The sequence below is a fragment of the Rhinolophus sinicus genome, linkage group LG14 (assembly GCF_036562045.2).
Source record: "Rhinolophus sinicus isolate RSC01 linkage group LG14, ASM3656204v1, whole genome shotgun sequence".
Taxonomy (NCBI): domain Eukaryota; kingdom Metazoa; phylum Chordata; class Mammalia; order Chiroptera; family Rhinolophidae; genus Rhinolophus; species Rhinolophus sinicus.
This window is the reverse complement of record NC_133763.1, coordinates 22,709,603-22,732,860: the sequence shown is the minus strand read 5'-3', so window position 1 is coordinate 22,732,860 and position 23,258 is coordinate 22,709,603. Positions and strand designations below refer to the sequence as shown.

General features: G+C 34.4%; 1 protein-coding gene across 1 annotated transcript in view; it reads left to right on the top strand.

Annotated features, from left to right (window-relative positions):
- The window catches only part of RP1 (RP1 axonemal microtubule associated), a 229,233-nt gene that overhangs the window by 104,726 nt on the left and 101,249 nt on the right, over nt 1-23,258 (top strand). The window contains exons 4-6 of the mRNA XM_074318846.1: nt 6,246-6,409; nt 17,861-17,947; nt 20,801-20,933. Of these exons, the coding sequence (XP_074174947.1) occupies nt 6,246-6,409; nt 17,861-17,947; nt 20,801-20,933 (384 nt within the window). The remainder of the gene's footprint in view (nt 1-6,245; nt 6,410-17,860; nt 17,948-20,800; nt 20,934-23,258) is intronic.

Sequence of the window (23,258 nt, the reverse complement as noted above, 5' to 3'; positions counted from 1 at the left end):
TGTACATTATCATAAATACTGCCAATTGCCCTTCAAAAAGGGTACAGAAAACTACACTGATGCCAGTGTGTGAGAAGACCCCCTCTCACTGCACTAGATATTATAAAACTAAAGAGTTTGCCAATCTGATAGATGAAAAGCAATGTCTTGTTTTGATTTGCCTTTCTTTACAAGGGAGGTTGAGAATATTTTCTGTTTCTTTGCTATGTGTGTGTGTTTAATGAATTGCTTATTCATACTCTTGTCCATTTTTCTATTTTGAAATCCATGTTTTGTTTTGTTTTATTGATTGTATGAGTTGTTTGAAAATGAAATAAATCAGTCCTTTTTTCATTTGTGTGCCTTTTTTTCCCAACTTTATCATTTCAGTTAAGGCTTTTACAAACTTTCATTTATTTGACATTTAAAACAATCAATTATATTGAGGTATAATTTACATAAATAAAATACACACATTTTAACTTTACTGTGTGATGAGTTTTTACAGTTGAATTCACCTGTATAACTACCATTTTAATCAAGATATAGAATAATTCTACCATCCGTAATAGTTTCTTCATGCTTTTTGCAGATAATTCCACCACCCCTGGCCTTAAGAAAGAACTCATTTGCTTCTTGTTACTACAAATAAGTTTGCCTTTCCAAGAATTTCTTATGTGGCATCATATAGTATATACTCTTTTGTTACTAGGACTTTGTTTGATAAATCTTGACATTCATCCAATTTTTTTTATATCAGTAGTTTATGCCTTTTAATTGCTGAGTTGTATTTATTTATATAGCACAATTTGCAACAATAGTCACTTTTTGTATTAGTTTTCTAGGGCTCTGTAACAAATTACCATAGACAGCATAGCTTGAAAAAATAGGAATTTATTTTCTCACGATTCTAGAGGCTAGAATCCAAAATCAAGATGTTGGCAGTGTCTTGCTGTCTCTGAAGGCTCTAGGGGAAGAAGAACCTCTCTTGCCTTTTCCTAGCTTTTGGTGGTTGCAGGCACTTGTTGGCATTCTTTGGCTTGTAGCTGGATATTTCCAGTCTTTGCCTGGCACTCTTCTCTCTGTCTCTGTCTCTGTATATCTTTTCCTCTTCTTATAAAGGCAACAGTCATAATTGACTAAGTGCACCCTACTGAAGTGTGAGTTCATCTTGATTAATTACTACTGCAGTGACCTTGTTTCCAAATAAGGTCACATTTACAGGTACCAGAAATAATGACTTGAACATATTTTTTGGGGGGGACGCAGTTTAACCCACAACAGACCTCCTTCTGGACCTGGAAAATTCATGTCTTCCCCATGTACGAAATATATTTACCACATCTAACATTCTCCAAAGTCTTAACTATTCCAGCCTCAACTTTAAGTCCAAAATATCATTTAAATATCATCATATCATCTTTGATATCATCTAAATCGGGTATGAGTGAGACACTGAGTATCATCCACCCTGGGCCAAAAGTCCTCTCCATCTACAGACTTGTGAAAAATAGAAAACAAATTATCTGCTTTCAAAATACAATGGTAGGAGAGGCATAGAACAGACATTCCCATTCCAAAAGGGAGAAATTAGAAGGAAAAAAGGGGGCACATATCCCAGCAAGTCTGAAACCCAGCAGGGCAAAATTCCATTAGATTTCAAAGCCTGAGAATAATCCTCTATGTATTACTGCTTTGTTCTCTGGGCCTTGCTAGGACAGCAGCCCCATTTGCTTGTCCCCCCAGCTTGGTGGCTCTGCTCTCAGCGCACCAGAGCAGTGGCTCCACCCTCTTTGGCCCTCAAAATCGTTCTTCCCTCATTTCATCCCATCTCTGTCCTTTTTATCTGCTAGAATAAAATTCTTGAAAACCTTGGTCTTTTGTGGCTGTTATGGGGATCCACGTCATTAGACATAAGAGTTCTCTACAGAGTCTTTCTGGATAGCTCCATCTCTACTCCTGGCTTCTGCTGAGATGGTTGATTGGATCCATAAATCACACGCCTAATCTATTTCGCATGTAGTTTTCCTGCCATGCCCTTGTCTGTTTCCAGAACATGATATCTGGACCAGTTGAGGACTTTCCAAATCATTAAGTGCTAGTTTTCTTGTGTGTGTTTTTTTCTTTACTTAACAATTTCTTCCTAAATTTATCTCTTTTCTCTTGAATTTTACCATAAGTAGCAAGGAGAAACCAGACCACACTTTGATTAGAAATCTCCTCAGCTAAATGTCTAAGTTCATCAAGTTTAAGTTCTATTTCTACCACTGAATAAAAGAGCACAATTCATCCAAGTTCTCTGCCACTTCATACCAAAAATTGCCTTTACTCCAGTTTCCAATGACCTGATTCTCATTTTCGTCATTTCCAATAATGGATTTTTCTCATGAATGGATATTCAATTCTGCCAAATGCTTTTGTCTGGAATTTGTTGAGGTGATCCATATTCTCCTAGTATGTTAATATGGTGAATTACATTGGCTGATTTCCAAATGTTAAGGTTTGCATTCCTGGGATAAACCTGAAGATTTTGGTTGACTTGATTTCCTAATATTTTTGTTAAGAATATTTTCATTTACATTCATGAGGGTTATTGCTCTGTAGTTTTCTTATTATACATTTGTCTGGTTTTAGTGTCAGAGCAATGCTCATCTCACATGATGAGTGGGGAACTATTCCACAGGATTTGTATATGATTGGTATTTGTTTTCTAAAGCTTTGGTAGAAAAATTCACCATCTGGGCCTGAAGTTTGTTGTGGAAAAAAAATTAGCTATGAATTTATTATTATTTTTTAAAATATAGGGCTATTCAGATTTTCTAGGTATTTTGTATCTGTTATGGTAATTTGAGTCTTTCATCAAGGTATTTATCCACTTCCTGCATCCTGTTTTTCTCTACTCCATTTATTCACCTCTTCCACCTATTCTTTTTCAAATTGGGGCCTAATGGAGAACTAATATTATAAAGATTTTTAGAATTTTATGTACTCATCTTCTTTCTCCCATAATGCTGCTGATCAAGCTGGGTTATGTACCCTACAGATTCCAAATATACTGTCTCACTTTTTTCTTGGCTTCTTCTTTACAAAGATTGTGGCACAGGTTTTTTGTACCTTCTTTAATTTCTACTGATTTTTTTTTGCCAGATTTTCTTTTTTTAATTAAATTTTTTTCTTATTTATTTTATTAATTTTTCTGTTACCTGCCCTCAGTTCACCAAATTTTACATTAAGAATATTCTGATTTTTTTTTAACCTTTTTAGTATGTTGTCCTCACTACCTCATAGAGAATATAAGTTCTAATGGAGATCAAAGACATCATTTTATGTTTTTCATCTACTTCTCTCCATGACACTGGACACTTAGTAATGACTCAATGGCCACATCAATTGGTTGAAGTGTAAGTTTTAAGCTAAAAGATGAGTCTTGGTTGATGATCTTTAGATTCTACTCCAGTTTTTACAATACTCCCTTCTAAGGTTAAAGTTTTAGTGATTTAAAGAAATAAAAAATGCCATGATAAAAAGACATCACACTTTATTATTTTCATTTTTATTTAGATTCCTATGCTGTTCATCCTTTTCCATCTTAGTTGTTGGAAAATGCAATTTCTTTCCCTATTGATTTGGTCCTTGTACATTTAGCAGGTATTGATTTGCCCCTGAAATCTTTTGCTGTATTTCTAAGACAGCAGAAGCTGAAGGGCTTTATTTCATTTTATTCAAACAAGCACTCCCATATCAGTTATTCTACAGAAAATAGCTAGAATTTTCCTAGTTTGTATTTGCAGTTTAACTGGTTGGCCATCGTTAAACATAGCTTATCATCCTCCTTCAATTTGTTAAAAGGACATTTTTATTTACTAACTGATTGTTTAGTAAATAAACAAGATGATTTGGTGGCCTAATATGACTTTTTACCATGTGTTGGAAAAATAAAGTAGAATTTCCTGTTTTAAAGTGGATTTTAAAAACATATGTTAATTTATCATTTATTTATGGTACCTATAAATAAAATTTGATTCTAGAATTTGATTGCTACTTGACTGAACAAGATGGGAAATATATGAGGTTAAGCATGGGAGAGAGGAAATTACAGTCTAAAGAGTAGAATGTTAAAAAGTCCATAGCTCTGAATTTTATTGCCTCATATTCTTAATTCTATAGTCTTGTGTATGTTCCCTAATTTTTCATTTCTTCAATTTTCTTACTGATCAACTACTGATGTTTACTCTAACGAAAACTAGCAAAATTAAATTGAAATCCTTGAAAGTAGTAATGCACTTTCAATGTGCTATAATGTTTCGTTAATCTCAGTTATATTCACCATGAAACATATTTTCTAGCACTGTTTTTATTTGTTGTTGGGTAATACAAAACTTACTTAACATTTTTTGAACGCAGTTACTTCATGTATTAATTAAGGATGCTTTAAACAATAAGTGAAGAAATTACACCAGATAACTCCTCAAATTTCTTATAACTTATCTGATTCTAACTTTTATGCTTATATAAATTATTACATATTTTATATTATTTTGGAAAATAAATATCTAAGCTCAAAGGATCTTGAAAAGTATAATTCTGAATGCGCATATTACATGTCGGACCTAAGAATATTGGTGATATTTTATCAAAATGCTGGGAATTTAAGAGAAGTTATGAGATCTAACAATTAAGTTCGCGAACATGCCATCATGCGCTTACATTGCCAGCACTGTACAAACAGCTCGGTAAGGTTTCATAACCTTGGTATATCAGTGTCTCACAGCTGTGTTGGTGTTATTGTGTCTTGCTGAGTGGCATTCATTATTGTTGTTGCATGTTTTTGTGTGCCTTCATGAGAATGTCTGAGCTTGGATTAGAGCAATGAACAAACATAAAATTTGCTGTTAAACTTGGCAAGAGTGGAAGTGAAATCAGGGACATGTTAGTCCAAGTTTATGGAGATAATGCCACGAAGAAAATGGCAGTGTACAAATGGATTAAACGTTTATCTGAGGGGAGAGAATGCATCGCTGATGAGGAGAAGTGAGGACGGCCAGTAACGAGAAGAACTGATGAAAACATTGCAAAAATTCATCAAATCATGAGTCAAAATCATCAGCTAATTGTGAGAAGCATAGCAGACCAAGGAAACATCAATAGAGAAACAGGAAAATCTTAACTAAAAATATTGGCATGAGAAAAGTGTGTGCAAAAATGGTCCTGAAGGAGCTCACTCATGAACAAAAACAAAGGAGAGTCGAAGTTTGCCAAGACCTTTTGGAGAGGCAAGATGATGTTTTGGGCCATGTTACCATTGGTGATGAAACATGGGTGTACCAATACGACCCTAAAGCAAAGTGTCAAAGTGCACAGTGGAAGTCAGTCATTTCTCCATGACCAAAAAAGTTCCATCAGTCCAAATCAAGAGTCAAAATGATGTTGCTAACCTTTTTTGATATCAGAGGGATTATTCATTATGAATTTGTACCAACTGGACACACAGTTAACCAAGTTTACTATTTGGAAGTGCTGAAAAGGTGCATGACAAAGTTAGACAAAAATTACCTGAACTTTTCACCAACAAGTCATGGATCTTGAATCACGACAATGCACCAGCTCACACAGAACTGTCTGTGAGGGAGTTTTTAGCTAGTAAACAAATAACTGTATTGAAACACCCTCCCTACTCACCTGATCTGGCCCCCAATGACTTCTTCCTTTACCCAAAGATAAAGGAAATATTGAAAGGAAGACATTTTGATGACATTCAGGACATCAAGGGTAATACAATGACAGCTCTGATGGCCATTCCAGGAAAAGAGTTCCAAAATTGCTTTGAAGGATGGACTAGGCACTGGCATTGGTGCATAGCTTCCCAAGGGGAATACTTTGAAGATGGCCATAGTGATATTCAGCAATGAGGTATGAGTCCACTCTACTTTTTCTCATCCTACTTTTTCTAGGATGAGTTCACAAGCTTAATTGTCTGACTCTCTTGGAATCTAGGATGAACAACTATGACAGGATACAAGTATCTCTCTAACCTTATTATTAAAGATATTCTAGGAAGTATTCCCACAGTTGTACTGTAGGACATAGCAATTTTATTGAGTATTTTAAAAACCCAGTTTAAGTCCTATGTTGTAGAATTTTCCAGAGGAGGTGGAGAATAGTAAGTTATGTCTATTTTGAACTCTCCTAGCTTTATGATGTCCTGTTATTCTGTCTTCCATTTTTATAAGTTGCTGTAATGCTAGGTGTTATTTGTGCTTCTATAGGTGGTAACTGGAAAGTTTTCATAACCACCAGTGACTTGCCAAATGCAGGGACCAGCTCACAGATTTATATTATACTATATGGACTGCGTAGAAGTTCAGCCCCCATATATCTTTATGGGACAGATGGAGCTCAATTTCAGGATGGCCACAAAGACATATTTACTGTAAGTAGTAAAACCTGCTTCCTAATTTACGTACATGTGTTTTATTGAATATCAATAAAAAATAATTCATAGCAATTTTGCTCAATCATGCTTGAGCAGATTAAACACAAACAAAACTGCAATATGATAAGTGACGATAGCTAGAGAGAAATACTAGATGAACATTTGTTGCTTTTATACTCGAGGCTGTTAGGAGCAAGGGCTTATACCTTTCTGGCTGAGGCTCTAATAGATAAGGCTCAAAGTCAAGATCAAACTGGGAAAAACAAAGTTATCAAATAAAGAAGGGCAAAGAAGTTGTCACAAAGTTATTAGGTTATAGCTAGACATATTGAGCTCAAGATCCAGGGAGAAGCAGGTAGCAAAGATGAGGCAGAGGAGACCAGTATTGTGTTGTTAAACTAAGATCAGAAAGATTAGCAATCAAAGCAAAACTTGAAATGAGTCAAGCACCTTGCACTTTACACATACCTTAATAATGTCTGTTGAATGAATGACTGGATGCATAAAGGGATTGTTTTGAACTGAGTAGAGACAGAGAATAATATCAACATCAGAAAAAAGTGTCCTTAAGTATCTTTAATCCTTACTGGATACCCACTTCCACGTGATCCTGAGTGTTTGACTTAAGACAACCTATGTATTCAGCCCATATATGTCACAGGAGAGGCTGAACCATTTGGAACCAAACTAATAATTTAGTTTGAACTGTCCTTTCCATACTTTCTATATGTGTCAACATTTAAAAAAAATTCTGTGTTGATGGTACTATAAATAAAACTAAAAAAAGAGGACTGTCATTATTTTGCATGCGTAATAAATAGTTTTAGAAATGACTTTATTGAAAGAATCTGAGCTGTTTTTGTTGTTGTTTTGGTATTTTATTGTTTCAAATTTACTTTTAAATCAAACTATACCTTCACGTGTGGATAGGGTTAAATCATTCTGAATTCTGGATTATGAAAGGAGCACCTTTCACTCCTTAGTCTTATGTCCTTCTTCCAGAAGAAATCACATTCATAGTTTGATGCTTCTTTTTATCTGAGCACTGTTACCTACATTTCATTTCTTTCTGTTGTCTTGTTCTCTTTTGTTTGAGCCCTGGAATGCTACATTTATATCTTATTTGCAGAGGTTCATTTAGGTTTAGTAATTTTTTGCTGATTTTGATCATAGTTTTCATTTATTCTGATTAATTGTTTTCTTGTTAGGGTTCTTAGGTAAACTTTTGTTTTCTTCTTTCATTTCCTTTCCCCCTACAGTTTCTTTTTATAAATCTTTTCTTTATTATTGTGGTAAAATACACAAAACAAAATTTACCATTTTAACCATTTTGAAGTGGACAATTCAGTGGCATACAGTGTATTCACAGTTTTGTTCAGCCATCACCACTATTTCCAGAACATTTTAGTCACCCCAAAAGGAAACCTCATCATGCAGTTTCTCCCCATTCTCTTTCCCCAATTGCTAGCAGTCTCTATTCGGCTTTCTGTCTTTCAAGGATTTGCCAATTCTGAATATTATTTTTTATAAATAGAATCATATGTGGCCTTTTGTGTCTGACTTCTTATACTTAGCATGTTTTCAAGGTTCCTCCATGCTGTAGCATGTATCACTATTTTATTCCTTTTTATGGCTGAATAACATTTCATTGTATGGAAATACCACATTTTGTTCATCTACCATGTTTCCCCGAATTTAAGACCTAACTGGAAAATAAGCCCTAGCATGACTTTTCAGGATGACATCCCCTGAACATAAGTCCTAATGCGTCTTTTGGAGCAAAAATTAATATAAGACTCGGTCATATTTTTAGGGACACGTGGTATTAATGGACATTTGGGTTATTTCCACCCTTTGGCTAATGGGAATAGTGCTGTTATGAACATTCATGTACAAGTATTTTTTTTTTTTAACACTGTTTTGATTTTTTTTGAGTACATACCTAGGAGTAGAATTTCTTCACCATATGGTAATTCTATGTTTATCTATTGAGTAACTGCCAAACTGTTTTCCATAGTGGCTGTACCATTTTACAGTTTGTACCATTTACAAACTGTTTTCCATAATGGCTGTACCAGCGATGTTTGAAGCTTCCAGTTTCTCCACATTCTCACCAACACTTGCTATTTTCAATTAAAAATAAAATCCTAGCCAAACTTCATGGGTGTATAGTGGGATCTCATTGTCATTTTGATTTACATTTCACTAATTATTAATGATACTGAGTATCTTTTTTATGAGCTTGTTTGCTCTTTCTTTATCTTTTGTGGAGAATTAGGTATTTAAATCCTTGGTCTATTTTTCAGTTCGGTTGCTTTTCTTCTTGCTGTTGCTTTGTAAGAGTTCTTTATACATTTTGAATATTAGACCCTTATAAGATATATGATTTGCAAATATTTTCTCCCATGTCATGTATTGTCTTTCTGATAGTATATTTTGATGCACAAGAAATTTGAATTTTTATTGAGTCTAATTTATCCATTTTTTGTGTTTGTGTTTTTGGTGTTATATGTAAGAAATCATTGCCAAACCCAAGATCATAAAGACCCCTACATTTTCTTTATATTAGTTCATTGATCCATTTTGAATTAAATTTTGTGTATTGTGTGAGATAAAACTCCAGCTCCCTTTTGCATGTACATATCTACTTGTCCTATCACTGTTTGTTGAGGAGACTATTCATTCCCCATTAGTCTTATACTCTTGTCAAAAACCAATTGACCACAGACGTATAGGGTTTATTTCTGGACTCTTAATTTTGTTCTGTTGATCTATATGTCTATCTTTATGCCTGTATGACACAGTTTTCATTACTGTAGCTTTGTAGTAAGTTTAACAACCAGAAAGTGTGAGTCCTCCAACCTTGTTCTTCTTTTGCAAGATGGCTTTAGCTTTTTGTGGCCCCTTGCAATTCCATATGATTTTTAGGATCAGCTTTTCCATTTCAGCAAAACAGGCCATTGGGGTTTTGATAGGAATTACATTGAATCTATAGATTATTTTTGGTAATACTGACATCTTATCAATATTAAGTCTTCCAATCCATGAATATGATGTCTTTACAATTATTAAAGTCTTCTTTAATTTCTTTCAGCAATGTTTTGAAGTATTCCTTGTATAGATGTTACACTTCCTTGGTAAAGTTTATATTTGAGAATTTTATTATTTTGATGCTATTGTAAATAAAATTATTGTCTTACTTTCTTTTTCATATTGCTCAATACTAATGTATAGAAATGCAACAGGTTTTTGTTTGTTGAGCTAGTATTCTTTAACTTTGCTGAGATAATTTAACTCTAACAGTTTTGTTGGGGTTTTTTTTGGTAGAATCTTTAGGATTTTATTTCTCCCATTCCAATTGGGATGTTTCAAAACTTCATTTTCTTGGCTAATTGCTCTACCAAAAACTTCTAGTGTAACATTGAATAGAAGTCATGAAAACGAGCTTCCTTGACTTCCTGATTTAGGAGGAAATTTTCATTCTTTTACCTTTGATGATATTACCTGTAGGTTTTTCACAAATGCCCTTTATTATGTTCAGGAAGTTCTTTTCTATTCCTAGTTTGTTGAGTGTTTTTATCATGAAAATGGTATGATGTCAAATGCTGTATTTTTTTTTTTAAATTAAAGTTGTCACAAATGGTACTATTTCTTCTTTTCTTATGGCAGAATAGTATTCCATTGTGTATATATACCACATTTTCTTTATCCAATCATCTATCGGTGGACACTTTGGTTGTTTCCATGTCTTGGCCACCGTAAATAAAGCTGCAATGAACATTGGAGCACATATATCTTTATGAATAAATGTTTTCAGATTTTTTGAGTATATACCCAGGAGAGGGATTGCTGGATCATATGCTCATTCTATTCTTAATTTTTTGAAGACCCTACACACTGCCTTCCATAGTGGTTGCACCAGTCTGCATTCCAACCAAGAGTATGAGGGTTCCTTTTCCTCCACAGCTTCCCCAACACTTATTATCTTGTTGATGATAGCCATTCTGACTGGTGTGATGTGAAATCTCTTTGTGGTTTTTATTTGCATTTCTCTTATGATTAGTGATGTTGAACATTTTTTCGTATGTCTATCAGCCATTTGTATGTGCTTTTGGAGAAATGTCTCTTCAGGTCCTCTGCCCATTTCTTAATTGGATTATTTGGTTTTTATTGTTGTTGAGTTGTATGAGTTCTTTATGTATGTTGGATATTAACTCTGTATCAGAGGTATTGTTTGCAAAAATCTTCTCCCATTGGGTTGGTTGCCTTTGTTTTGTTGATGGTTTCTTTGCTGTGCAGAAGCTTTTTAGTTTGATACGGTCCACTTCACTTATTTCTTTTTATTTTTTAAAATTTTTTATTATTTTTTAATTTATCTTTTTCATTTACTTTATTTTTTAAACATTTTTATTAGTTTCAGGTGTACAAAACAATGTACTATTTAAACTCTTATCACTTATATCCCTCACACAGTCAATTCATTTATTTTAGCTTTTACTTCCCTTGCCTTTGAAGTCAAATTCATAAAATCCTCTTTGAACCCAAGGTCCACAAGTTTAGTATCTATGTTTTCTTCTATGAAGTTTATTGTTTCTGGTCTTATGTTTAGGTATTGGATCCATTTTCAGTTAATTTTGGTACATGGTGACAGATAGTAGTCCAGTTTCTAATTCTCCCTGCACCATTTATTGAAGAGGCTGTCTTTTCTCCATTGTATGTTTTTTGCTTCTTTGTTAAAAATTATCTGTCCATATTTATGGGGGTTTATTTCTGGGTTCTCAATTCTACTCCATTGGTCTATGTGTCTGTTTTTCTGCCAATACCATGCTGTTTTGATTATTGTAGCCCTGTAGTACAAGCTAAAGTCAAGGAGTGTGATACCTCCAGTATTGTTCTTTTTTCTTAAGATTGCTTTGGCTGTTCGGGGTCTTTTGTGGTTCCAAACAAATCTGATGATTTTTTTTGGTTCTATTTCTTTAAAAAATGTCATTGGGATTTTGATGGGGATTGCATTAAATCTGTATATTGCTTTGTGTAATATGACCATTTTAACTATGTTGATTCTTCCAATCCATGATCATGAAATGTCTTTCCATTTCTTTGTGTCTTCTTCAAATTCGTTTAAAAATGTCTTACAGTTTTCAGTGTATACATCTTTCACATCCTTGGTTAAGTTTATTTCTAGGTATTTTATTCTTTTTGTTGCAATTACAAAAGGAATTGTTTTGTTTCATTTTCTGAGATTTCACTGTTAGTATATAGGAAAGCAATGGACTTTTGTACATTGATTTTGTAGCCGGCAACTTTACTATATTCGGTGATTGTTTCTAATAGCTTTGTGGTGGAATCTTTAGGGTTTTCTACATATACCATCATGTCATCTGCAAAAAGTGACAATTTAACTTCTTCATTACCAATTCAGAGGCCTTTTATTTCTTTCTCTTACCTGATTACTCTGGCTAGGAATTCTAATACTATGTGGAAAAGTAGAAGTGATAGGGGACAGCCCTGTCATGTTCCTGAATGTAGAGCAAAGGGCTTCAGTTTTTCACCATTAATTATGATATTAGCTGAGAGTTTGTCATATATGGCCTTTATTATGTTAAGGTATTTTCTTTCTATACCTATTTTATTAAGTGTTTTAATCATAAATGGATGTTGTATCTTGTCAAACACTTTTTCTGCATCTATTGATATAATCATATGATTTTTGTCCTTTCTTTTGTTTATGTGGTTTATCACATTGATGGATTTGAATATGTTGAACCATCATTGTGCCCCTGGGATGAACTCCACTTGGTCATGATGTATAATCTTTTTAATGTATTGCTGCATTTGATTTGCTAAAATTTTGTTTAGAGTTTTCTTATCTGTATTTATCAGAGATATTGGTCTATAATTTTCTTTTTTTGTGTTATCCTTACCAGGTTTTGGTATCAGGGTAATGTTGGCCTCATGAAATGAATTAGGGAGTATTGTCTCTTTTTCAATTTTTTGGAAGAGTTTGAGTAGGACAGATATTAGATCCTCTTTGAAAGTTTGGTAGGGTGTACTAATGATGGCATCGGGTCCTGGACTTTTCGCTTTTGCGAAGGTTTTGGATGATTGATTCAATTTCCTTACTGTTGATCAGTCGATTTAGATTTTCCAATCTTCATGATTCAGATTAGGAAGGCTATATGTTTCTAAGAACATATCCAGTTCTTCCAGGTTATTGAATTTGGTGGCATGTAATCCTTTTTAGTATTCTTGGATAATCCTTTGTATTTCTGCGGCATCCATGGTAATTTCCCCTCTTTCATTTCTGATTTTGTTTATTTGTGTCTTTTCTCTTTTTATCTTAATGAGTCTAGCCAAGGGTTTGTCAATTTTATTAATCTCTTTAAAGAACCAGCTCTTTGTTGCATTGATTTTTTTCTGTTGTGTTTTTGTTCTTTATTTCATTTAGTTCTACTCTGATTTTTATTATTTCCCTCCTGCTGACTTTGAATTTTATTTGTTCTTTTTCTAGTCCTTTAAGGTGTAATGTGAGGTTATTTATCTGGGATTTTTCTTCTTTCTTGAGGTAGGCTTTAAATAATATAAATTTTCCTCTTAGAATTGCTTTCACTGCATCCCTAAAATTTTGGTAGGATGTATTTTCAATGTCATTTGTTTCTATGTATCTCTCAATCTCTCCTCTTATTTCTTGTTTGACCTAGTCAATCTTTAAAATTATGTTGTTTAGTCTCCACATAATTGTGGATTTTCCTGCTTTCTTTTTGATGTTCATACCCAATTTCAAAGCCTTATGATCAGAGAATATGCTTGGTATGATTTCAATCTTCTTAAATTTGCTGAGGCTAACTTTATGACACAATATATGATCTATCCTTGAGAATATCCCATGTACACTAGAAAAGAATGTATAGTCTGATGTTCTAGGATGAAGTACTCCATAAATGTCAATTATGTTTATTTCATCTAAGGTGTCATTTAAGACTGATATTTCTTTATTTATTTTCTGTTTGGATGATCTATCCATAGCTGTCAATGATGTATTTATGTCCCTACTATAATTGTATTTTGGTCAATTTCTCCCTTTAGTTCTGCTAGTTGTTGCTTGGTATATTTCGGTGCTCCCAAATTAGGGGCATAAATATTGATGACTGTTACATCTTCTTGTTGTATAGTCCCCTCTACCATTATGAAATGTCCATATTTGTCTCTTGTTACCTTTTTTATCCTGAAGTCTCTTTCATCTGATATCAGTATGGCTACACTTGCTTTTTTCTGGATACCATTTGCTTGAAGTGTCAATTTCCACCCTTTCACTTTGAGTCTATGCTTGTCCTTGTAGCTGAGATGTGTCTCTTGGAGACAGCATATGGTTGGATTTAGTTTTTTGATCCAATCTGCTACTCTGTGCCTTTTTATTAATAAGTTCAGTCCATTTATACCTAGGGTGATTATTAACATATGAGGATTTCCTATTATTTTATCTTTGATTTTCTGGTGGACGGAGTCTCCATTGTTTTTTTGACTTTTTGTGCTGTCTGTTATTTCAGTGTGGTTGTATTCTGTGATGTTTGCCTCCCATTCTTCTTTTTTTTTTTTAATTTTTGTTATAAATTTCAGTTCTGGATTTTTTTTTTTTTTTGAGTGGTTACCATTACTTTATGTAAAAGAGAGTTTTATATTTAGAGTATTCCATTTTGTTCAGCATGCTACTTTTCTTCATTCCCCTTTGCCAGTTCATACCTGTACTCTCTCCCCTTTTATGTTTTTGTTGTCAGAAATTTTTCCTATTTATGCCGTGAGTTGATTTCTGTGCCATACCAGCTAGTTGTCTTTTTCGTCCTTTTTCTAAGTGTTTTTTTTTTGTCCTTCTTTACCCTGCACGTTATCTTTAAGTATAGAGTGTCCCATTTGATGTAGGGTTTGCCCTTTCTTGCTTCTGTCTGTCTGTTTGTAATACTACTCATGGTTTTGTATTCTTTTGCTTTTTTGTTTCAGTTCGAATAGCCTCCTTCAGTATTTCTTGTAGTGCAAGTCATGTGTTAGAAAATAATCTCACCTTCTGTCTGTCTGGAAGGCTTTATTCCTCCTTCATGTCTAAAGGCTATCTTTGCTGGATATATTATTCTTGACTCATATTTTCTCTCTTTCAATAGTTTGAATATTTGATCCCACTCACTCCTGTATAGTTTCTGTTGAAAAATCTGATGATAATCTAATGGGCTTTTCTTTGTAGTTTACCATGTCTTTTCCCTGGATGCCTTGAGGATTCTTTCTTTGTTCTTAATTTTTGACAGCTTCAATACAATATGCCCTGGAGATGGCCTCTTGAGATTGAGATAATTAGGTGTTCTATTTGCTTCTTGGATTCGGGGATCAAGTTCTTTCCACAAGTTTGAGAAGTTCTCACCAACTATTTGTTTGAATATACTCTCTGTTCCCTTCTCCCTTTCTTCTCCTTCTGGTATGCCCATCCTTCTGATATTGCTCTTTCTGATGGAGTCAGAAAGTTTTTGTAGAGTTCTCTCATTTTCTTAAACTCTCAATGCTCTCTCTTCTTCCATTTGAGTCATTTCCAGATTTCTACCTTTTATGTCATGGATTCTTCCCTCCATCTGGTCAGCTCTATTACCTCAGGTGGCTATTTCATTCTTCATTTCTTTTATGGAGTTCTTGATCTCCAGAAATTCTATTTGGTTCTTTTTTAAAACTTCAGTCTCTTTGGTAAAATGTTCACTTTGTTCTTTGATTGTGTTTCTGAGTTCATTAAACTGCCTGTCTGTGTTTTCTTGCATCTCATTGAGTTTTTTTAAGAATTGCATTCTTGAAATCTCAGTCGTTTAAGTCACATATCTCCATGTCTTTAAGTTCATTTTCTGGAGACATTTCATTTTCTTTCAGAGCTGCCTTGTTACCTTAGTTTCACGGCAGTTAATGAAATTATTATTTCTCTTCCTAGGCATCTACAGGAGTGGATTCTGCAACAGGTTGATAGGAAGAGTTCTTTGTTTTGCTTTCCAGTAGGTGTTGGTAGAATGTTTTAGTTTCTCTTCCGCTGCAGCCTTAAAATCTCTCTTACTGCAGTGTTACATTTTCTCTGTACTGTTCCAGCTTCTTACGCATTTGGTGGGGAAGTTGTGCTTCTTCTCTGTGAGCAGGTGGCCTGGGTGTCAGGGCACTGCCCCCATGGGTGGATGTGGAGAGCTTCTGAAGTTCCAAAGCTCTTCCTATACCAGTTTCAAAGCCTGTGGGTTTCAGTGGCTCTGTTTATCGCCCAGATAGGTGGGGGCAGGAGCAGAGTGGGCTTTGAGAGGTGGCACTGAGCAATGGTATTGACCACCAGCACAGCCAGTCCTGCACCCAAGTCTCCTTCCCCTTCACCGGAACTAGTTGAACAGAGCGTCTGTGGCTGTGGGGCTGCAGTTCTCAGAACTGAAAATACTCTATTCTTTTGGTGTGACACCGCTTTCATTCTGCTTCTAGCACTGGGCAGATGGTGGTGGGGTGAGCTCTGGGAGAGTAGGAAGGGGGTATCTAGGCTCTATGCCTGTCTTCTGGGCTCTCCTTGGCAGTGAAGGCTTAAACCACTGTTCTCCCCCTTCTTCCCTCAGTGTTTGCTCCAAGGTCTCTGCTGTGAGCATTGGGTTCAGCCGTGTTATATTTTGATCCCGTAGGTGGGACTGTGGGCCATAAGGGGAGCGCTAGCAGTCTGAATTATTTCCTCTCCTGTGGCTGGGGTAGCTGCAGAATGCATGGCGCTAGGAGCTCTGAGCTCCGATCTGAGACCTTCCTGTGGCCTGCTTAGCTCACGTCTCTGCAGTCCCCCCTTCCCTCCTTCTCTGCTCACCCAATTTGACCATCTTTAGATGATTTCAATTGCGCATCTCTTGGTCTTGCCTGTCTGCTGCTCAGGGAGTCATTTGTGGAATTATAGCTGTTCAATGTGTTGTAAATTCCAGGGGAGATTTCAAGAGAGTCACCTCACACTGTCATTTCTATGAAGTCTTTTCTTTTTGTTTTTTTGCATCAGTTGAAATGACAGTGTTTTTTACCCCCTTCATTCTATTTATGTGGTATATTACACTGATATTTGCATGCTGAGCCAGTCTCTATCCCTGGGATAAATCACAGTTGGTCATGGTTTATAATCCTTTTACTATGCTTCTGGATTCAGTTTGCTATTGTTTGTAGATAATTTTTGCCTTTATAAATATAAGGGGTATTTGTCTGTAGTTTTCTTGTCATCAGGATCATACTGACCTTGTACAGTGAGTTAAGAAGTGTTCTCACCTCTTCTATTTTTTGAAAGAGTTTGAAATGCCAGTAGTAATGTCCCTATTTTAATTTCTGATTTTAGTAATTTGAGTTTTCTTTCTTTTTTTCCTTAGGCTAACAAATGTTTGACAAGTTTGTTGTTCTTTTTGAAAAAACAACTTTTGGTTTAATTGTTTCAATTTTTACGATTGTCTATTTTATCTCCATTCTGATCTTTATTATTTCCATTTTTTGCTAGCTTTGCATTTAGTTTGCTCTTCTTTTTCTAGTTCCTTAATTTGTAAAGCTAGGTTGTTTATTCTAAAGTCCCACTGACACACCTTCCCTTCTTCTACTTTCTCGTCCTTCATCACCCCACCCCTTCTCCTTCTCCTTCTTTGGCTTACAGTCTCTGGATTTATTAGATCAGAATCTCCAAAGAAGTTAGTTCTCAAGTAAGCTTGCCAATCTAGTTGATGGGCACCCATGTGAAATTTCATCCTTTAAGTTCATCAAAATTTTATGGAATTACATCTAATGTTTCCCTCTTAGTTTTGCTTTCATTGTATTTCCTAGTTGTTGTATGTTATTTTTTAAAATTTATCTCAAAGTATTTAAAAATTCCACTTGTAATTTATTTGACTCATTGGTTGCTCAAGAGTATGTTATTTAAGTTATATGTGTGTATTTTCCAATTTTACTTCTTGTATTGATTTTTAGTTTCATTCCATTATAATTAGAAAAGATTGTATATTTACATTTTATTTAATTTTCAAAACTTGTTTTTGACGTATCGTACAGTCTATCCTGGAGAATGTTCCATGTGCACTTGAGAAAACTCTATATTCTGCTGTGTTTGAGTGGAACATTCTATTAATTAATGTCTGTTGGACTTAGTTGGTGTACAATGTTGTTCAAGTCCTCTTTTTTCTTATTGATCTTCTGTCTGATTGTTGTATCCATTATTCAAGGTGGAGTATTGAAGTTTCCAACTATTATTATAAAGTATTTCTCCATTCATTTCTGACCATTTTTTTGCTTCATATATTTTGATGCTTTGTCATTAAGTGCATACATTTTAATAATTCTTATCTCTTCTTGATGGATTGACCCCTGTATCAATGTATAATGTCCTAAGTTTAGCTGTTTGGATTTTGTGAAGTTACATTTCAAGATGTTCTCTTGGTTCCTTTATAGATCACAGTTGGAGACATTGGAATACTCTTTAAGATTCGTATTGGTCATACCAACTCTGGACTCTCCCCTTCTTGGCACTGTAAAGAGGTAAAGACGTATCAACACGCCCATCCTTTGCAAATCCTCTGCAAATTCTATTTAGGAATCAAACCTCAAGGGGGCATTGCATGCACATTGTGAGGTGATGGAGTCAGACCTGAACCTGTTTAGCCAGTGTGTTCCTTAAGGCAGTAATACCACATGCCTGCATTAATCCCTAATTAATTGAAGGAAGCACCTTAACCAAACAATTCTTTCACCTCCTTGCAAAGAAAATATAACACTTGGGACTCTGGATTAATTTGCATTGCTTCTTGATATGGTTGCATTAGTGAGAAAAATGTAACTATGTGGATGTTATCTGCTTCAGAAGATAATGTTATCTGGTCTATTGTAAAAATAAACCATTGTGTTGGTGAAATAAAAATCTACTAGACCTTGAATGCCAGATCTCAAATTGAGTCTGCTCAAGCTAACCAAGATAATGCCCCCTGAATACTTTCAGGATTAAAAAAAATGCTTAAATTTTCTACATTGTTTAGAATTAAAAATTTTACTTATTACCATGATTGCCAATAAATGCAGATATTTAAAATTGGAAACAATTCAGCTTGTCATTCATTTTAATATATGATATATTTCCATCTTTTGTCATTTCACAACAAATGATCTTTAAACGAGTTTTCAAAATGCAAGGAACATCTAATTAAACTCCTGATTTGCTTGGAAAACTTGTTCAATAGTTTTATAATATGTGAGAAAATTGTTAAAAGATTTGTGGATGATGAACACAGTTTTTATTCTATTAGCAGAAACATATAATTGTTAATGCCATCTTGTTTGCATTAAAGTCACAAAAAGATCCTGAGGCAGAATGGAAAAATAAAATTTACTTTGTGAAAATACAGAAGGTAGAAGTTTCAGAATTCAAAGTTACTGCATGGCTTCAATATGAAATAATTCTCTCTTTTATACTATATAGAGCTTTTTAAAGTATGATATTCAAATTGATACTTAAGTGATCATATATAATAATAATATCTTTTACATTTTTTTCTCCTATTTAAGTAAACAAATTTGTGAAAATTATCATTAATCCTCCTACCATCTCATTTGATTGATAACAAATAAGCAATATTATATTCATTATGAAACTGGAATGCTGAGACAGTGGTTAGGTGATATGAAAAGTTTATATAATATTGGAAAGACATAAAATCAGGCTGAAAATTCCTATTGTTGTTTTTTCTATGGCAAATAATTTTCTCATTGCAAGGTAACTTGTTTGCCTGAAGTTAACCTCACCTGTCTTTAAGTACCAGTGAAGAAGAGATACATATTCTTGATTTGATTTTATTCTGAGTATATAAAGCCTACATATAATTTACTCATTTGGCCAATTAACATGATAGATTGTGGGTTGGGGATTTTCTGTTCAATTCTTATACAGTTTAGAGTTTGAAATTTAAAATTTGAAGTAAGCCAACTTGTGCCTATAACTTGAAGGAATTCAAATTAAAATACAGTTTAGTACAGCAATAATGATATAACATTTTCACAACCCATAAAGTATTCACATTGCTTTTATGACCTTAATCTTGATTATTTCAAGTTTAGTTAAGGAAGATTACAAAATAATAAATTTCAAATGGTAATTTATTTTGTATTTCTGAAATAATCCGCCTTTAGCCTTAATGAAAATAGCCAAATCAAATACTGGTGGCAACAATAGCAGACTTGCAAACCAGTGGTAATTCTGTGTAGTTTTCAGGGAGCCCTTCTAAAAGTGAGCTTACACCAGAATCACCCCTGCTGTAAATTTCTGAATGCAAATTTCTGGGGCTTACCAAGACCCACAGAATTATTAAGTTTAGGTATTGAAAACCTACCTTTATAGCAATGTGAATTCTTAAACACATTAAGTTGAAAATGTCTGACTTAAGGCATTTTAAAGATAGTAAGATTAATTTAACAGATACAAATGATACCTCACTGAAGTTTTAAAAAACAGAATAATAGTACCCTATTCATGAAAGCCTAGATTTTAGAAATAGAAAACATAATTTCTACTTTTTGATGATTTTTGACATTCATCTGATCCTACCAGAGTTTATTAACATATTTGTTTAACTCAAAAATAAATTGACTAGACATGATATGGTATAATATGTACTCAAATAAATAATTATTTCTTGAATTTCATTTATTGCTAAGTACCCAAAGAAGGAACTCTATCAGTTTGAATCTTCAGTGCATGAAATCTAAGTTTGTGCTAATATATTATAAGATCACTTTAAAAAAATCATTACTATAGATTTAGAACAGAGAAGTAATAGATTTTTAAAAATTGGAAATCTGGGGTGGCTGGATGGCTCAGTTGGTTAGAGTGTGAGCTCTTAACAACAAGGTTGCCAGTTTGATTCCCACATGGGCCAGTGAACTGTGCCCTCCACAACTAGATTGGAAAAACAATGACTTGACTTAGACCAGAGCTGCGCCCCCCACAACTAGACTGAGAAAACAACGACTTGACATGGAGCTGATGGGTCCTGGAAAAACACACTGTTCCCCAATTGAAAAAAAAAATGTAAATCTCTCTGTCTCTAAATAGGAAAATATTGATGACACTTAGAAAATTTTGTAGGAAATTGGCATGTTGAACATTTCAATAGAGATAAATTAGAAATAGAAACATTTCAAAATAGAAAAGAAATGCCATTGTGTTTGAGACAGCAACAAAAGAAAGTAGCACTTTTCTTGTCAAGTGTTCAACAACTTTTATAAGAAAAAATAAAATGATCTTTTCTGAGCCAAGTACCCAGGTTTGGACAAAAATTTTTATTTGACTTTTTATTAAAGTATTTTTATATTTCTTAAAAAGTAATATTGTTGCTGTTGTAGATACAATTGTGGAACACGAATTCTGGAAAACATTTTTATATACCTGTACAACGATGGTTGGCACGAGATCAAGAGGATGGGCAAATCTCTCGAGAATTTCCAGTTTTAAACAAAGGACAACCCATTCTACCAGGTAGGAAAAATCCAACTGTAGGTAGTACAAATAAAATTGCCTAAATGCTGAAGGGTAGGGAACTTGATAAATATGAGTAAATGAATTAATGAATGAATGAATGATTGAGGAAATGCTCATTTTGTACCTATTACCTTTGCTGGTGTTATAGCTACATTTATATATTTTATAGTTGTTTCATGTACTACCATTCAGGAATATGTTCTTGTCAACTGTTAACACTGTAGGAATGTCAGCTGAAGTGCCTCTTAATCAAAACAAGAAAATTAATTCTTAGAAGGTCGTGAGAAAATTGAATGTCTGATAAACTTACTCCAGGGCTAAGAAATGCAAGTCAATGTATGCTTTCCCCACAGGCTCTGCCTTATTTTTTGAAAATTTATCTATTTGATCAGGAAATGAAAACACCACTGCTCAATGAATTTCTAAGCATTTGGCCAAAAGCAGAGGTGTATTCAAACCTTGTATAAATATGGCTGAGAAATAGGTTCTGCTCAGAATTAGACTATCACTGCTCACTGCCACAAGGATTCAGGGTGACTGTCCATAGGAACTGTTTGCTCTTGTGTCTGCCGGCTTCTGTTTTGGAAGAGAATAGGAAAAGGGCATATGAGAATGATTAAATAGGCAATTGATAAAAATAGATTTTTCTCCAATCCAGAATATTTTCTACAAAAATATGATATCTTAGCTTTCTAAAGAAATAAATGATAATAAATATTATGTGACAATGAGGAAGAGCTACACATGTAATATAATCTAACATTAGGCTTAGGTACATACCTTGGGTAACTTTTTTAGGGAACATAGGTTGGTAAAATATTTTCAGGGACTGATGATTCCTTTGTGGTTTTTAAGTAAGATATAATCAACTCTTTGTTAAGTTTCTAAAGTTAAAATACTTTTGAAGCAATATGAATAGTTCCATTTGCTGAAAGGTGAAGACTTGTATGAGCATTGTTCTCACCAATCCTAAATTTTCTTCCTCATCAGTCCATTCTCTTAATCCAGGAGACATTTGCCAGGTTCCCTGTTCCTATCCACTGTTAGCAATGATGCAGAGGTCACTTTTTGCTTCTTTGTCTCTCAATTTAATTGTATAATTCTGCTCAAAGAAGGCATATTCTACAAATGCATATTGATTTCACTTGTCTTCCCTGTAGTACTTGGTACTAGTGGTTTATTAATAAACATTTATATTTTCAGTTTCTCCTCATGGCTTGGAGAAACCGCTCATGTGTTATCTCTCATGTGATAGCTATATAATATTATGTGCTATTTATAAACTTGGTAAGCCTTTGGTTATTTAGGTCAGTGGTAGATATAGCTATATTTAGATAAAATCTGAACTAACCAATACTACTAACAAATCAAATCAGTAATAAAAAAACTCAACAAACAAAAGTCATGGACTGGATGCCTTCATAGATAAATATTAACAAATATTCAAAGAAGAATTAATACCTATCCTCAAACTATTCCAAAAAAATTCAAGAAAAGGGAGGTCTCCCAAGCTCATTTTATGAGGCCAGCATTACCTTGATTCCGAAGCCAGACAAAGACATTACAAAAAAAATTTTAAAAGGCTGATATCACTGATGAACATAGATGAAAATATCCTCAACAAAATATTAGCAAACTGAATTCATCAATACTTAAAAAGATCATATACCCCGATCAAGTGCATCTTATTCCTGGGATGCAATGTTGCTTCAACACCCACAAATCAATTAATGTGATACACCCCTGTCGTGCGGGGCAGCCTGTGGGGTCTCAGCTTCTGTTCCCCACATAAGAACTCAGGGTGTGACTAGGCCAAAAAGGAACACCCACGGAGCCATAGGTAGTGGAGTCATACCACTATAGTCTCACTGGAGACTGGATTCACACAACCTGCAACCTGCTGTCCGCTTTTTTCTGCCTGCCAACCAATCGACTCACTAGACTTGACTCGACTCACTAGCGCAGCCACGGCAGTTATATCAGTGGCTAACTGGCTAACTGGTTATAGCTGACGGGCAACTAGCCACAGCTGACGGCCATCCACTACCCGAGCCAGCACCTTTCCACGTGAGGCCGAGAGCCTGGAAACTGCTCTCTGGGACTCAGTTCCCACACCACATAAACAAAATGAAGGATAAAAATTACATGTCCTATCAATAGATGCAGAAAAAACATTTGACAAAATTCAACATCCACTTATGATAAAAACTCAGCAAAGTGGGAATAGAGGGAACATACTTCAACATAATAAAGACCATACATGACAAACCCATAACTAACATCATACTCATCATGAAAAGCTAAAAATGTTTTCCTTAAGAT